This window comes from Pectinophora gossypiella, chromosome 14, assembly GCF_024362695.1.
Source record: "Pectinophora gossypiella chromosome 14, ilPecGoss1.1, whole genome shotgun sequence".
NCBI classification, from domain to species: domain Eukaryota; kingdom Metazoa; phylum Arthropoda; class Insecta; order Lepidoptera; family Gelechiidae; genus Pectinophora; species Pectinophora gossypiella.
The window spans coordinates 5,394,654-5,412,426 of record NC_065417.1 but is presented as its reverse complement, the minus strand read 5'-3'; the positions used below and the strand labels follow the sequence as shown (position 1 = coordinate 5,412,426).

Below are 17,773 nucleotides of genomic sequence, written 5' to 3'. Positions count from 1 at the left end.
AAAACTAAAAAGGACGTCCTCCTGCGTATTGACATACAATTAATATTTGCGCAAGTGTAGGCGGGTCGTTAGGGTGTATTCAGTGTCGTGTTCACCCATTCGCAAACTAACATCTGTCTCCGCTGTCTGCTAGTCAATGGCTCGGAAAATGATCACAAATTATGGAAATTCACATATTTGCATTCGACTGCCAACTTGTAACTTCGGTGGAATTAATGAACGAGTTTCGCATCTACTTACACGTATATTAACATAGCATAGCGCCTATTAACGGCCTCCGTGGCCCAGTGGTTGAGCGTTAGGCTCACGATCCGGAGGTCCCGGTGGGGAAATATCACAAAAAATACTTTGGGATCCCTAGTTTGGTCAGGACATTACAGGCTGATCACCTGATTGTCCGAAAGTAAGATGATCCGTGCTTCGTAAGGCACGTTAAGCCATTGGTCTCGGTTACTACTTACTGATGTAAGTAAGTAGTCGTTACATAAGTCATGCTTTTGGCGGCTCAGTAATAACCCTGACACCAGGGTTGATGAGGTTGGTAATCCACCTTGTGAGGTGGATTGTGGGTTGTGACCCACACGTGAGAAGAAGCACCAATGTCTCCTGTATTCGTAGCGTGGCACCTGTAATCACGCACGACGCGATATATAAGCCGACCCTATTGGCGTATTTTTTGTCGATTTTATTGAATCTATTTACCGCTTTAATCTGCTTACCCGGTGGGAAATAGGCGTGAGTTTATGTATGTATGTATGTATTTACCGCTACGTATGTACGGTCACGAGCATTAATATGTATATATATACACTTTGGTACCATGTCACATTAACTTTTTTGACAAATTGAACTGTAAGTCTCACTAAATGTCAAATATGTTAGTGCGACAGAGTCCTAAAGTGGGTACATTATATTGCTCATGACTGTATAGCTAAGTTAGCGTCAAGTTTTCGTCGTATTTTTGTATGACGCGCTTTATCGACGGTACATCGTTAGGTCGGTGGTCCCGGTTACTACTTACTGATGTAAGTGAGTAATCGTTACATGAGCCACGTTAGGGACCTTTGGCGGCTCAATAATAACCCTGACACCAGGGTTGATGAGGTTGGTAATTCACCTCACAACTCACACGATAGAAGATCGACGGTACTTATTATATTAATGCATTAATGAAAATCCTTCCTTCACCAGGTGCGGCCACTGCAAGCAGCTAGCTCCCATCTACGACAAGCTGGGCGAGCACTTCGAGTCTGACGATGACGTCATCATCGCCAAGATGGACGCCACCGCCAACGAGCTTGAGCACACCAAGATCACCTCCTTCCCAACCATCAAGCTTTACACTAAGGACAACCAGGTAAGACAATCACGCTAGTATTCCTGAAGGGGTCGGCAGAGGTGACTACTACATACACCCACTCCTCGTGAGCTATGTTTAAGTCCCATGTAATAGGGGACATATCACAAAAATCACTTTGTGATCCCTAGTTTCATTAGGACATTACAGGCTGAGCACCTGATTGTCCGAAAGTAAGTCGATCCGTGCTTCGGAAGGCACGGTAAGCCGTTAGTCCCGGTTACTATTTACTGATGTAAGTACGTAGTCGTTACATGAGTCATGTCAGGGGCCTTTGGTGGCTCAATAGTAACCCTGACACCAGGGTTGAATGAGGTTGGTAATCCACCTCACAACCCACACTATAGCAGAAGAAGAGCACTTACATAAGCGGATCATACTCGTAGACGTCATACTTTCAAATGTCTTCTTACATTAATGTAACAAACATGCAAGCATACTAGCGGACAAGCCGCAATGGGGGCAGCTTCGAGTACAGAGTTGAGAATGGTGATGGCGTATAATACTGGCGAGCGCATGCGTGCTTGTGTTCAAAGAATGTATTGGGGAGACATTTTTTTTTTAAAGTCACTACTGACTATGTCGCTCTGTAACAACTACATACAGAAAAAGATAGCAGGTTGAGCATAGAACGCCGATAAATTATCGCAGTTTTAAACCAACCCTAACTAATCGATATAGTGCTTTAGCTTCCCTGGACAAAGGAAAAGCCAAAACACTGTTACATACTCCAACCTCCTTAATACTACAACACACAATTTGAGTAACATTATTCCTATGATTGTCGTTCTCTAACATTATGTGCAGTACATCCTCCACTACCCCACATTCTGTACAGTTTGGAGATTCTGTTTTTCTCATCAGGTAGGCAAATTTGTTTAATGGTAAATGCCCAGATCTTAGCCTCATAGCCATAACTAATTTGTTTCTACTCAGGCAGTTGTTGATCCAAGTGGATGCCTTTGATACGTAGGGAGGAGCAGAAACTGGACCTTATCTATTTTTTATTGAATATCGCTTATTGAAAACGTTTGGTTTGACCCAGGTGCGCGACTACAACGGAGAGAGGACGCTGGCCGGCCTCACCAAATTCGTGGAGAGCGACGGAGAGACTGACGCCGCGCCTGGAGTGGTCAGTACCCTATTCTTTTTTATTTACTAGGCTCACAAAACACGTTGGGATTACAACGCTAAAAATAGGTACAACATAATAGGCTAGTTATCAACTAGTCAAATCAGTTATTTTTAAGTCAAAACACGAAATTACGATTTTTTATGAAAAAGAACACTGTGACGTCATAGAAATGTCGGTCTTATTATTACCTATATGATAAAAACCCAGTTTAAATTTCATAATACAATAAAAGTGTAAGTACTTATAATAGTTTTTATACGGTTCGTTAGTCTTTTGCATGCATTAAAAGAGTTGTATTTCATAATAAGAACTTCGATGCGTTGATATCTAAAACTTTGTTGCTAGAAAAAGTTATCCTACAAATATACACTTCATGGAATTATCGCCGCCTATAAAAAAAAAAACAAATTAAATGACAATCTTAACGTCTATCACGTTAGGTTTCACGTCATCTTTCACCTTTCGAAAATACTTGCAATATGCGATAAAAGTGATAAAGTGAACACGACAAACACATACGTGGATGTCGCCGCGTACTACACGCGAGCAAATGACACATCATACAGTGGCCTTGCGTCGATTGCAGTATTTATCTAAAGTTGGAGGTCCGTGTCTATTTATACACTTGTTACTATAGTTGATATAACATTGAGTAATCTTTTATGAAGGAAAATAACACAAGAATATAACTTAAATTCCGAACTCCCAATTGGGGTAGTCAGAGGTACATCCAGCGCAAGATGAACTAAGTACGGTCACGAGTACTAACATGTATACACTTTGAAATCATGTTACATTAACTTTTTTGAATAATTAAACCGTAAGTCTCATTAAATGTCAAATATGATAGTGCGACAGGGTTCTAAAGTGGATACATAATATTGCTCATGACTGTACACACGCTTCACCCAACTGTCTGTTAGAACAAAGTGATAGGTGGTGAGGTTAATGAAAACGGCTAATAACTCATTGGTACAAGACCGCTACCGGGGTCCGATGTAGCGTTCCCCCGGTTTGAGGCCCAAGATGGTGACAAATGTTTTTTTTTTTTTGCGCTCACTACACAAAAAGAAAAGTAATCATGTTTATTATTATGACTCACTTCTATCATGTAATAAAAACTGAAACGGGTAACCTTAATGTAATTCGCCGCAGTGGATAAACTGTTTAAAGTATGAATAACCAGAACGAAAGCGTAGTTTTATATTCGACATACTTTACGCTAGGTTATATTACGATTATATTTTACTACTATTGGGTGTACAATATAATGTCATAGTTCAATTGTTCTAATTTCGTAAGAATATACTTGAAAGCCCCGATTTACGATACTTACTTGAATCCTATTATTTTTCCCTGCGATTTGGAATGATTTCACACGAGGTGATATCAATCTTTGTAACTTGTGGACTTGCGTGTTAAGTAACGCAAATAGCAAACAAATCGCATAGACACATTCCGTTCATCGATATATAAACTTATCAATAACCGAAGTTATATTTTTAATACTATCTAGTAATTAAATTGTTAAAATGGTATTCATGATTAAAACTTTTATTGAAATATACACATCTGAAATATGCATACGAATTTACGTACGAATTTGAGTCATGCGTACACGTACGTACGGACAGTGCGTATAGTTGTCGTACCTTACGATTGCTCTTTTTAATATTGTTTTTTTTTTTTGTCCAACAGAGCGAGTTCGAAGAGGAGGAGGAGCAGCCCGCCAGGGACGAGTTATAAGCGCCGCGTGTGCAGCGCTCTTATGAGACTTCCATAGCATAGGCTGTATAGGTTATAATTTACTTTTATACTGAAACTAACACCACTTGCATTTCCGTCGCTAGACTGTTGATTGTTCTCCAAATCTTGTTGAGGTTGTACATGAACGAACTTGTTAAGTTGTCGACGCACTCATATTTTTAGCGTAATACTCTAAACTACCCACTGTTCAGTGCAAGATCTCTGTGCGTGGCCAGAATTAAGTTAAAGCATAATTTATTACTTATGAACAGCAGCTTAGTGTAACGCAAAAGTATTTATAATTTCTGTATCATAATGGTGACTTCACATTCCTTAGCCCAGTACAAGGTTGAGTTACATCGAACAAGCATTTAGGTTTCTTGTGTTACTTTCACTGACCGGTTATTTTATGTTCAACGTAACATTCTTTTGAAGTCCTAATTCATCACAAGAAATAGTTTTTATAAGGTGGACTTAATTATTGATGTATTTTTGTACGAGTTTTAAGATTTTTTTTGTTAAAAATTAAGGCGTTAAATAAATCATGTAGGGTGCTTCACTATCAATCTTAATGATATTGACTTAATGACTATTTTCATATAAAGATCTGTTATCTTGGAATGTAATTTATTTCACAATTCTGTCTTAAAATGTAAATATTCATAATATTTGCCAAATCCACATCTCATGTATCTGTTGTGGATACAGAAATTGATAAATAAACAAAATTAAACAATATTCTATCCTTTTTTTTATCCTCCCATTTTGTCTATGAAATACAATATACAATGAATTGTTTGAGATCCGAATATTTCACGAAGAAAGAAAACACAGCTAGTATAGTAATTATTTTATTATCTTAAATACAACGATTACAACATAAAATAACTCTTTTTAAATAATTAACATTAAGCTTGTTCTTTTCAAATTATTATCACAATGTACCAAAAGAACATTTAATTGAGACGATGTGGAATGGTTCCGCTCAGACCCTTGTTATGCAGGGACACTTTGGCATGAGGGGGTTAACTTCAGGTAACTTTTATGTTAATACATATGACTGTTAGTAATACATTTTATTTGGCAAAAAGGAATAGACGCTAGCGCCCGCGCCGGTCGTGTGCGCAGCGCTATTTCACCGCGAGGTCGTTTGTCCATTACATAGTTTTTTACGTAGATCTGTCTGTTCCAATATTCCAAGCAAAGCTAAAAACAACATCTCATGACCACTACATACTACACCTTTTTACCAAACCCTACGTACGGTCACGAACATTAATATGTATACACTTTGGTACCATGTCACATTAACTTTTTTGACAAATTGAACTAAATGTCAGATATGTTAGTGCGACAGAGTCCTAAAGTGGGTACATTATATTGCCATGACTACGTGGTTCCAAAGTAAAGGACACGGAGTAAGGAAGGTTTCGGAATACATCGTAAAAAATATAAAATATCCAGAATGCCATTGGAATGCTAAAGATAACACCTATTTAGGTCACTCCTTGAAATTTTTTACTTGGTCTAGAAAATCTCACGGAAATATAAGAATTGGATAAATACTACATTATGGGGGAAATTTTCGTGTCTTCAATACTTGGTTACCCTTTTACGATCACTTAGCAAATACAACATCGCAATAAACATTAGGCGGGCCTTCTCATTTCATTATTGAACAATTTCCGACTTCACGTTCAATTACAAACTTAACTCATCAAAAATCAACAAATACAAGGCAGTCTGACAGAAAAATTTAAATCAATATACAAATAGCGATTCATCTTAAAATATGTTAAAACTAATAAAAGTTGCGCAGTAAAGTGTTGCGCAAGATAAATGGTCAAATGTTATAAAACAATACTTATATCACAATGACACCTCGACGTCACACATTCAGCTTAACGACAAGCAAGTTCCTCCCGTTTTGTTAAAAACGAAACTATACAGGGTGTTAGTGACATCGTAACGAAAACTTTGAGGAGTGGTTCAGGCCATGATTCTGAGTTGATATCAAGTAGAAATTTCCGTCGCAAAAGTATGGATTGGAAAATAATTAAAAAGAAAAGAAAAATTTACATGAATTTTTTGACACGAAATTCCACTTGATATCAACTCAGAATCATGGTCTGAACCATCCCCCTCAGTATTCGTTACGGTGTCACTAACACCCATACCTACTTATATGGCTACCGTATGTACTTGTACGGGGTGTAAGTGTCATCGTAACGAATACTGAGAGGGATGATTCATCTGATTATTCTGAGTTAATATCAAGTGGAATTTTCCATCGCAAAAGTATAGAATTGAAAATAATTTAAAAAAACTAAAAAAAAAACATGAATTTTGCGACGGAAAATTCCACTTGATTTTAACTCAGAATCATGATCTGAATCAACCCCCTCAGTATTCGTTACGATGTCACTAACACCCAGTATATGAATTGATCAATTGCTGTTTTGTGATGAACTAAAACTTATTTTGCGTTTCTATCTACAGAAACTCGAGAGTGATAACTGATAGAACTCCAAAAAAAGGCGTGTAAAATTGAAACAGCCACACATTGTAAAAATTATTTTTTAGCTACCTGTGTATTAGGCTATTTGAAATAAATAAATATTATTATTATTAAATATTAAAACATGAGGGTAGTTTCCAACTAGTCCAATCAGACGTCAAAACACGAAACTATGTAATTTACATGAAAACCCAACCTGGGACGTTATAGAAAAAACCGTGAAAAAAAGCCGCACTTATTATTTAATTTTTCATTATTAAAATTCATAAATAAGTTAAATAGAAAAGAAAACATATTGTCAACTTTAGATCCGTCTTCATTTAGTAACCAGAATTTCATAACTTATCTTTGACCTAGGAAACTACCCAATTAGTAGCTAAACTACAAATTATTATTTTTTAACAAGTGTGTTACCGTATCTAGATCATATATCCTTCCCGTAAAAACATCTGTGTGACGTCGCTTTCAATACTATAAAATGTTAATTCCGAATTACAAATAACACCAATGGTCTTGTATTAAATGCTCCCGTGGTCTCAACTCACGTCAACTCTACGCGAATATATTAAAAGAATCTACATTATATAATACGACTACTAAAAACGGGCGTATCGGGATCATTGCGTGCTGTTTCATCACATGGAAAGTTACAATGGCGGCCCTAGCAAAATATTTAGGTGGTTCGAGACCTCAAAGTGGCCCCCTCAGCCCCTTAAAATACGAAATTTTTCGATTAGTTTCATCATCATCAGCCCATTAACGTCCCCACTGCTGGGGCACGGGCCTTCCCTATGGATGGATAGGGAGATCGGTCCTTAAACCATCACGCGGGCCCAGTGCGGACTGATGGTTATTAACGACTGCTAATGCAGCCGGGACCAACGGCTTAACGTGCCTTCCGAAGCACGGAGGAGCTCGAGATGAAAACTTTTTTTTTGGTCACCCATCCTATGACCGGCCTTGGCGAAAGTTGCTTAACTTCAACAATCGCAGACCGCGTTTTACCGCTGCGCCACCAAGCTCCTCACAGAAATTTACCTGTTTAAATCTTTTAAGAATGTTGTTTACGGCCACCCGGTATGAGTATTATGTGGCCACAATCTAACCCGATTAAGTTTTAGTTTGCGGCCAGGGTGAACCAGTCTTGGTTGATTTGCGGTGGCACACCTCGCACCGTCCTAGAGCCGCCACTGGAAAGTTACTTATCCTGCTAATTTTACATACTAAAACCAACCAAACCATACCTTCGTGAAATCTATTTCGTTTCTAAATCTATAAAGTAATTTTGTGGCTACTTAAAGTGCAGTATATTACGCGATTTAAATCACATTTGGGGCATAAGATAAAATGCGACTAAAACGCACTATATCCGCCGATCCACCCGTACTTAGCAGTGAGTGTAGTGTAACCTTACCCTAGAGAATGTTACATGTTCAATGTGGCCAAGTGAAGTTTGTATAAAGCTGATACACGGACCTTACATTGAAGTATTTTAAGTCGAAATATGTCAACACCTTTAACACTACATTTATACAGAATAAGTTAACATAAAATGGATTTGAAGTTTGAGATATTGACGCTTACAGATTAATAGGTGATACTATTGATTAGTCAGCTTAAAATATTTCAATAACAACTATAAGCCAGGCACCAAACGGTATATTGAATACTAGTGAACATACAGTACCGTAAGATAATCACTGTGACGTGTGAACAGATCCAGAACAAATCCGTATTTCGATGCAAAAACAACAATCTAACTTTAGTCTTGCAGTATGATAAAACTCGCGTTTGTGTATCCCTGAAAGGATCGATGCTTAAAATTTAAGTTCTCTCTCGTACGTAATAACATGGATATTCCATATCGCATGGTAGTACAGTTTAGACCTTATTTATGTCAGTCTTTCAGCCGTTTCTATAGCGGGCGCGATAACAACCGGAAAGAATAATCTTGTTTTGGTAAGTCGTATTCTCTGATAGAATCGGTTGAATTTGCATATTTCAATTACAGAAAACGTGTATTCTGGCCGGCTATAAATGACCATCTATCCGTTTAACATCAAACAATTTCATATTCAATAGTGTATACAGAACAGTAAACATACCCCTTAAATTTTTAAGCAGCGTTCCGTCGTGATGGTGTTCAAGCATATCAGAGCGCAAACATGGAGTCCTGGTCTTCCTTTTTGATTTGGCGGTGGCGTGGCGTGTGCGTGGTGCTGTTGGTAGCACTGTTGGCGGCGCTGTTATTGGCAGCACTGTTGGCGTCGGGCAGGCTGTCGGCGGCGGCGGCGCGCTCCGCGAGGAATTTATCGAAATCGCTGCTGGTCACACTCTCTTGGGCGCCGTTCGCTTCCGTGTTGGCCTGGAAGTTGGACGTGTAAAAGTTACTATTGTATTATCATTGTTATCATCATATGACCCCGAAACATTAGCTTATGACTATGTAAGATGATACGGATTTCTAAAAGTGAGTTTTCACTATAATAGGACGAAAAAGAAGACGAGAGGAGACTAGCAGAATCAACCAATCACCGCGAGATTTTCTCGCGCTCTCGCACGCTTTGATTGGTCGATCGATTCCGCTCCGTACCCCTGTCCCCACTACTTTTAGTGTAAACCCACTTTAATACGTATGGTACAAGTACGTATGACTTATTGTTATACTAGCTGTATAGTAGATGACATATTTTTCGTGATTTCGGCTTTTACTACTACTACTTTTTTATACTCACTTTAACAGTACGAGTCTGTTTCGTGCGTTACATAGCTTACAATGAAACACAGAATGAGATGAACGATTACGTGTTTAGATAATAAAATAATACAAATTAAATAAATAATATATAAAATAATCATTTAATGAATGAAATGTACTATAAATAAAATAAAATCCGAATAAAATATAACACACACCTTCTCTTGGGCTAACCAAGCGGCTATCTCATCGATTTCCCTTTGGTCCATCCCCGACGGCTGTCGAAATAAAAACCAAAATAAAAATAGTAAGAGAAAAATAAAAAATATACCGCAGAACAGTCGAAGAGAAGCAGATCTGTAGATATAATAAATAGAAGTAAAAATAATAACGTTATAAAATCATATATACTGGCCCCGACTCCTGCAGACACCTCTTAATTTTACTTTAAATTATACCCGTCATTTTCTTATCCGCCGAATAGGAAAGGGACGGATGATTGGCAACTGTTAATTTTAAAATGAATGAATAACCCGGGCGAATAATATAAGCATCTCGCTCATATGCAACCCGTTTGATGTGTGCTGTCAACTTAACTCTGTCGGGTTATTGGCCGATGTAAAATTTTTAGACGGTTGTTTTAGATTTTTGCTTAAAATTGACGTGTGTTCCATAAATTTTATGCATGTCGATTACCCGTCCCTTTCTTTTTCAGCGGATAAGAAAATGACAGGTATAACTTAAAATAAAATTAGATAGTGAGTACAGAATCAGCACCATTATCTAACTTACACATACATTTTCAAATAAATAATTTATAGACATCACCATAACTATAATGAAAGTGAAATAGACCACAATGACATAACATAAGTTCACGTTTATATCCCAGTTGAGGTAGTCAGAGGTACGGTCGGGCTATATCTATACACTTTGGTACCATGTCACATTAACTTTTTTGACAAATTGACCTGTAAGTCTCACTAAATGTCAAATATGTTAGTGCGACAGAGTCCTAAAGTGGGTACATTATATTGCTCATGAATGTACATCCAACGCAAGATGAATTAAGTACCCACACCTCACTGAGCTTTCTGTTAGACCAACGTTCCCAAAAAAAACTGTAGATAGCGCTGCACAGTTTTGTCTTCGTTTAACCTTCCAATTTCATGGAAAGCAGACAAACATCTTTTATGTTTGTTTTAGGGTATAAATGATGACCCTTGTTATTACACCCAGGCACAACACATCTTCCGCCCACTACTATTCTGGTGAAAATAAAGAGAAGAAATAATAATAAAAATAATAAAAATGAATTTATTTCTGTAAATCAGTTACTATTATTGGACAGGTGTCCCCAGTAAGTAATCAGATACTTGTGTTGGGAATGACCCGCAACTTCCCTTAAGGCTAGGTAACTACAGTTTTACAGATCATTGAGCCTCTTAATTTTATTTAGATATCAACCAGTTTAGATAATTTAAGTTAATTAATGTAAGTTAGTGTTTAATTTATAAGTTATAATTTTTGATGTAGGTAGGTTTATATTTTAGTTACATGTGTGTGTGTGTGTGTGTGTGTGTGTGCGCGCGCGCGCGTGTGTGTGTGAGTGGGTGAGTGTGCGAGGGTATTATATGTGATGTAGAAATATAGGTAGCAACATAGTTCTATACGTATGTGATCTAAATATCAAGCAAAAAATATTTTTATATATGCCATTAGATTTTTTTTTTATTATGTACCCCGAACAATTAGAAAATAGGTAATTATCACGTTAAATCTGAACAGCGCCATCTATATTGTTTTTGGAGAACATAAGAAGCCTGGAATGTCCCTTATTTAAACATGTAAATCTTCAAGCAAATACAGCACGTTTCAATTTTAAAAGACAATGAACAAAACTAATAAAATAATTTTATGCATGTTATTCTCTTCACTTTCGTAGTTTTTATAACACATTACAGGCTGATCACCTGATTGTCCGAAAGTAAGATGATCCGCGTTCTGGAAGGCACGTTAAGCCGTAGGTCCCGGTTACTACTTACTGATGTAAGTAAGTAGTCGTTACATGAGCCATGTCAGGGGTCTTTGGCGGCTCATAATAACCCTGACACCAGGGTTGATTAGGCTGGTATTCCACCACACAACGCACACGATAAGAAGGAAAGACTCAGGACCGTCATTTGCTAGAGTGGGAGAGAGCTACCGCACGCGGCAGAATCGACAAGGCGATAGCGTGCGGTCGCTTTCTTTTGCTCAAGGAATTGGCGGTTCTGAATAACAGAGGGCTTAGCACCGTAAACACGCGACTCTTTCTCGCCGCGACAGAGATCATCGGTCTCTTCGGTGACGCATGTCGAGGCGAGAAAGAGTCGCGCGCTTACGGTGCTAAGCCCGCAGAAAAGGACAGAAGCATAGGAAAGATGAAATGCTGTTCAACCCTAATCATGCAATCAATTAAATAGGGTATACTGGGTCCTTCAACACAAATTTATAACTTGTGAGCAAGACACTTGACATAACAGAGGCTTGGTCAATCTTACCAGAGGCTGTCCTTGCGTAGCGCGTTGGCTGGCGACGGTCGCTAGGCTGGCTGCCGACTGGTCTTCCATATTGTCTGCGTAGCTGCTGCCTCTGTACAGATAAGATAACTTTAGAAGCTGCTATGTGCTGTTCGTGGTGAGCCTAGCGGGTTGTTAGTTGCTACATGGCTGAAGTGATATCATTTTATACGGGGTGTTAGTGACATCGCAACGGAAACTGTGTGGTATGATTCAGACCATGATTCTGAGTTAATATCAAGTGGAATTTCTGTCGCAAAAATATGGAACTGAAAATAGTTAAAAAAAAAACATGAATTGACAGCACAAATCCAGACAACCAATAAATTATCTATGGTCCAAACATGAATGCAAACTTATAAAGACATAACTGAAGACTAGGCAGCATGGTCTTATGATCTTAGCCTGACCCACAAATGGGCAAAATAAAAAAAATATATATAAAGACATACAGTGGTTTAGAGCCCGAGCCGGGATTCAAACCCGTGACACAACGATGTAAATCACGCGTTCTCCGAACAGGACTATCACGGATTCGGATCGCATTTCCAAATACAAACAGGGTACTTTCCAACTAGTCAAATCAGTTACTTTTTACTAAACGTCAATACACGAAATTACTATGGAATTTTCTATGAAAAAGCCACCTGTGACGTCATAGAAAAACGTGACAAAATGTCGCACTTACTGTTACAAGTTAAATAGAAAAAAAAGAATACGTTTTTTGTCACCTTTAGATCTGTCTTTATTTAGTAATCAAAATTTCATAATTTATTTCAGACCTAGGAAACTACATCAATTATTAAATTTATCGTGTATTAGAATTTGAATTCAGAACGAAATTCCTTATTGTTGTTTGGATCACATACTCAGTTCTAAATTTGAAAAATAGAAGCTATAGGGGTTGTGGTTGGTTGGCCGCCACAAAGCTATAGGTGTACCAGAATCTCATGGCAAATGGGGAAATCAAATTTCTATAGTAAGCAACACTCGGGTAATTGGATGAAAACGTCTTGATACTTTTTATTTTTTACCTATTGACGGACAATATGGACATTATATTAAAGTCGTAAGACCGAATGTTCTTTTAAAATCCAAAACCCATTGTGTCTGGAAATACCGGCGTTAAGAGGTTAAGTACTTATACAATGGTTTCGTGCTACTGTTTATTTTGTAATATTTTCATAAAGAAAAGAAAAGAAAGGAGAGAGTAAGGGGAGGCCTTTGCCCAGCAGTGAGATCTAGTAGGCTAGATTAGATTAGATTAGAATATTTTCATTACAGTTGGATTTTTTTTCGCACAGAATAAAATTATATTTTATTCCTCATAATTTCCAAACCAAAACTGTCCAGGTTATTTTTTTAAAATATATTCTAGTATACCGAAACAAAGTATTAAGACTAGTTAGTCCTACTTACGGGTCTTGTACTTTGACTTGACAGGTGACAGATTAACATTACCATAGTAAAATCATTATTTTTTTTTACTTTTTGTATGCCATCAGATTCTGGTACACCTATAGTAAAGAAAGGAATTACGCCGCACCCGGTTTTGGAGGTCTCGTAGGTGACGTTCCGCGACTGCGCGAACATGTCGAACTCGTCCCGCGCCGCGCCCGCCGCGCTCTCGCCCGGGGCCTCCTTCACGGCTGCAAGCAATGGGGGTAGGGTAGCGGGTCTTCTATCGTGAGTGTTGTGAGGTGGATTACCAACCTCATCAACCCTGGCATCAGGGTTATTATCGACCCGTCCCTGACATGGCTCATGTAACGACTACGTACTTACATCAGTAAGTAGTAACCGGGACCAACGGCTTAACTTAAAAGCACGGATTATCTTACTTTCGAACAATCAGGTGACCAGCCTGCAATGTCCTAACCAATCTAGGGCTCACAAAGTGATTTTTGTGATATGTTCCCACCGGTATTCGAACCCGGGACCTCCATATCGAAATAGCATATTTTTGTATAAAAATAAAGCAATAAACTTACTCAGTTTGGCAATATCTGGTACATCATCGCTGAGATCAATCAAAGCATCGTCATCATTTTTCTTTGCTGCAAAAAAAAATTAGGCTTAATATTTTTTTAAAATTTTTCGATAAGTTTTTTTAGTATGGACTAATGTAAACGACCATTCGCAATCATAAATATAAAAGATATATGCTAAAGATTTACTTAAAAATAAGCTTACGTGATCCAGTGCCGGGGACTCCCATAGCAGCGCCCAAAATGGCGGAGGGTGTTGCGCCAGTCGCCGCATTTCTGCAACAAAGTTACAAAATTATATTCCATAATAATAATAATACCACATGTAGATTAAATTGTCTTAAGGGGCCTCTACGTTTTGGCTTCGACCCCACACACGCCTTCCAAAAGTCCGGGACTCCATAGGCCCGAGATATGGAAGCAACATACATAATAATAATGATAGGTGGGCCATCCAGGGAGTGGCGAGTTACCGCCTGCTCATTATATCTTTGGTCGAGCAGGTGCCATAGTCCCCCATAGCCTCAGTATCCCGGTCCACTAATCCCCAACCCAATAGCCCAGTTCCCTTTGTTCCCATAATCTGCAATAGTTTTTGTTTGTAACTGTATATTTTATCATGTATTGTCAATGTCCTGTTGTGTGTTGCAATAAATAAATAAATAAATAAATAAATAGTCCTACACGAACCGGGAATTGTCTTTGGGTGCACTCCCATAGTGCATACAGGGATAATCGCCGGTTGTTGTGTCTTACAAAGTGATTTCCTTTGTCTGGTAAGGACATTGCTGGCTTGAAACACCTGATTGTCGGAAAAAGTAAGATGACATTCTGTTGGGCCCGGCTATCAGACGTAAAAACACCAACCCTCAGTGAAACAGCGTGTTTGAGTACGCTCGATACCCCCTTCGGTTGATTGAGGGGAGGCCTGTGCCCAGCAGTGGGACGTATATAGGCTGTTTATGTTTATGTAAAACAGGTCCGGCATAAAATATGTATACGGTCACGAGTACTAATATGTATACACTTTGATACCATGCCACATTAACTTTTTTGACAAATTAACCCGTAAGTCTCAATATATGTCAAATATGATAATGAGGAGCTCGGTGGCGCAGCGGTAAACGCGCCCGGTCTGCGATTGTTGAAGTTAAGCAACTTTCGCAAAGGCCGGTCATAGGATGGGTGACCACAAAAGAAGTTTTCATCTCGAGCTCCTCCGTGCTTCGGAAGGCACGTTAAGCCGTTGGTCCCGGCTGCATTAGCTGTCGTTAATAACCATCAATCCGCACTAGGCCCGCGTGGTGGTTTAAGGCCCAATCTCCCTATCCATCCATAGGGAAGACCCGTGCCCCAGCAGTGGGGACATTAATGGGCCGATGATGATGATAATGCGACAGGGTTCTAAAGTGGGTACATGATATTACTCATGACTGTACCTGTTGTTGATGAACCGCGTGTGTCTCAGCAGCAGGTTGTTGAGCCGGTCGTTGGTATGCAGCAGCTCCGCGCACAGGGGACTGTCTCCGGACACGCGGCCCACTAGCTCCGCCACGCGGCTCTGCATCGCCTTCAATGTGTCTGCTAATTCCTGGAAAATAATTATACGTGGTGTTAGTTACACCGTACTGACTCAGCTCGTGATTCTGATTCATATTTTTTTTAAGTTTATAGCAAGAAATGATTTATTGGATAAAAAACAAAACAATCACAAATCTTATAAATAAAACATCTCCTCCAATGCGTCACATCGAGGCAAGGTGGCAAAAATATACTTTTTTTTATTATTTTGAATTCCATACCAACGTTATGCCAGGCACAAAAATGGAACACACGTCAATTTTAGGCAGGAATTTTAAAAACCCTGCCAAAATGATATATTGGCCAATAACCCGAAAGAATCAAGTTGACAGCACACGTCAATCGGAATGCATATTCAATCATCTGTCCCTTTCCTATTCGGCGGATAGGAAAATGACGAGTATAACTTAAAATAAAATTAGGAGGTGTCTGCAGGAATCGGTGTAATTATCTTATATCGCAATGTAATAGTTACTTTATTTTTCGTGTGTTTGTGCAGTAAATAGTAGTGTATTGCATTACGTTCAACAGATCGATGTCGCTGGCGTGATGCTGCGCGTGCGGCTGCGAGGTGAGCTCGGTGAGCATGTCGTTCATCACGGTCATGTTGCCTTCAACCACGGACAGGTCTGCGCGGAGCTTGCTGGTCTGACTGTCTGATAGCAACACCTGCAATTTTAAACACAATATGGCATTCAAATTCCATAGTATACATGGTGTTAATGACAATGTAATGGAAAATTCCACTTAATGTACACAGAATCATGAGCTAATTTATTCCCTTCAGTATTCGGTACGGTGTCATTACCATCCTGTATAAAGAGAAAATTTAAATCGAAAAAAAATCTGACTCGGACGGGACGACAAAGTGTAAAATTTGACATATTTTGACAATATTGTCGCATTGTCAGTTTTATTAAACAGGGCCCTGGCTATTTACACTTGTCAGAACATAAGCCTAAAAAAGACAATATTTATTCATAAAAATGACGCGAGGATGGCCGGCGGACAAGGACCCTCGGTAGCCATGGGTATACCAGCGCCCCGGTGTTCGGATGACATCGTCGCAACAGCGGGAAAGGAGTGGATGAGGTTAGCACAGGGCCGGAAAGGTTGGTCAAAATGGAGGACGCCTATACCCACAGTTGGATGGTGGGGGCTGATTGATGATATGAAAAATTAAATGTTCTCACCGTCCCAGCGGCGTCGAGCGGCGGCCGCGCGGGCGAGGCCGGCGGCACCGAGCGCGGCGGAGACCCAGCTACTGTCTCCACGCCGTCAGGCACGCTCTGTGGACAGTGACAAAAGAAACGTGTCAGTGCACACATGATAGATTTTACCATTGTCTGTCCCGGTGAAAAAAAACTACTAGTAGTAGTCAAAAAGTAAGGATACCCCACAACTCATAATACCAATAGTCATAATACTAATACTCATAATAATACCAATAGTCATAATTTCAATGACAAAAAATGTTTAACATTTAGTCTACGCTCTTGTTCTTACAAATATTTCAATAAATAAAAGAAAAACCAATGTAATCTTACTTTTACGTCATCTAAATTGGATAAATGGATAAAAACTTGAAAAAAAAACGAAAAAATACTCTAAACGACTTTTTCTCAAAATTGCCTTTTAATTTAATTTTGTCTTTCCAATGACGATATGTTATTCAGATATTAAAAAACACATGCAATTTAAAAGTAACGATTGAACGTGCTTACTCTTTGTGGTGTAAAGATAGGCGCCATAGCATCCAGATCTGTCATAGGGAACTCCACCCCCTTCGACCGCAGTTCATTGTACACCTGTACTACGCCCTGAAAAACAATTAAATAAATGTAAAATAAATTAACTATACGAGTGAAAAGATACTGTGCTTAATTTAAAGTTCGGTTCCAGGGGCCTGTGCCCTTCAGTGGGACGTGTGTAAGCTATTTATGTTATGTAATAATTTTGAAATGTTTTTTTTTAGAAGGTATTTATATCAGATATTATTATCACAATCTTAGAGAAATGTAAATCGTACCGAACAGAAAAAGGTTCTCGACTACTCCGTATATTGTCGTAAGACCGAATGTCCTTTTAAAATCCAAACCTCATTCTTTAACTATTGTGTCTGGAAATCTCGGCCTTAGGAGGTTAAAACAGTGGACGGACTTCCTTCGGATTTTCTGATCTCCCATGAT

The 17,773-nt window shown here is 38.8% G+C and overlaps 2 protein-coding genes across 4 annotated transcripts in view; one reads left to right on the top strand and one right to left on the bottom strand.

The window, feature by feature from the left end:
* LOC126372488 (protein disulfide-isomerase) overlaps window positions 1-4,976 on the top strand; it is a 35,291-nt gene extending 30,315 nt beyond the window's left edge. Inside the window, exons 8-10 of the mRNA XM_050018285.1 lie at window positions 1,192-1,357; window positions 2,403-2,489; window positions 4,191-4,976. Coding sequence (XP_049874242.1) covers window positions 1,192-1,357; window positions 2,403-2,489; window positions 4,191-4,238 — 301 coding nt within the window. The 3' untranslated portion in view covers window positions 4,239-4,976. The remainder of the gene's footprint in view (window positions 1-1,191; window positions 1,358-2,402; window positions 2,490-4,190) is intronic.
* LOC126372483 (TOM1-like protein 2) overlaps window positions 1-17,773 on the bottom strand; it is a 73,073-nt gene that overhangs the window by 50,658 nt on the left and 4,642 nt on the right. Inside the window, exons 4-13 of one of the 3 annotated variants that reach the window (XR_007567166.1) lie at window positions 17,309-17,404; window positions 16,778-16,873; window positions 16,107-16,253; window positions 15,443-15,594; window positions 14,209-14,279; window positions 14,007-14,072; window positions 13,562-13,664; window positions 11,998-12,088; window positions 9,673-9,732; window positions 7,896-9,121 (exon numbers count right to left, since the gene is read on the bottom strand). Coding sequence is in view for 2 of the 3 variants with exons in the window: in XM_050018278.1 (XP_049874235.1) it covers window positions 8,909-9,121; window positions 9,673-9,732; window positions 11,998-12,088; window positions 13,562-13,664; window positions 14,007-14,072; window positions 14,209-14,279; window positions 15,443-15,594; window positions 16,107-16,253; window positions 16,778-16,873; window positions 17,309-17,404 (1,095 nt within the window). In the remaining variant the exon portion in view is untranslated. Of the gene's footprint in view, window positions 1-5,076; window positions 9,122-9,672; window positions 9,733-11,997; window positions 12,089-13,561; window positions 13,665-14,006; window positions 14,073-14,208; window positions 14,280-15,442; window positions 15,595-16,106; window positions 16,254-16,777; window positions 16,874-17,308; window positions 17,405-17,773 lie in introns of those variants that run through there. The other 2 variants (XM_050018278.1, XM_050018279.1) reach the window with 2 other exon arrangements.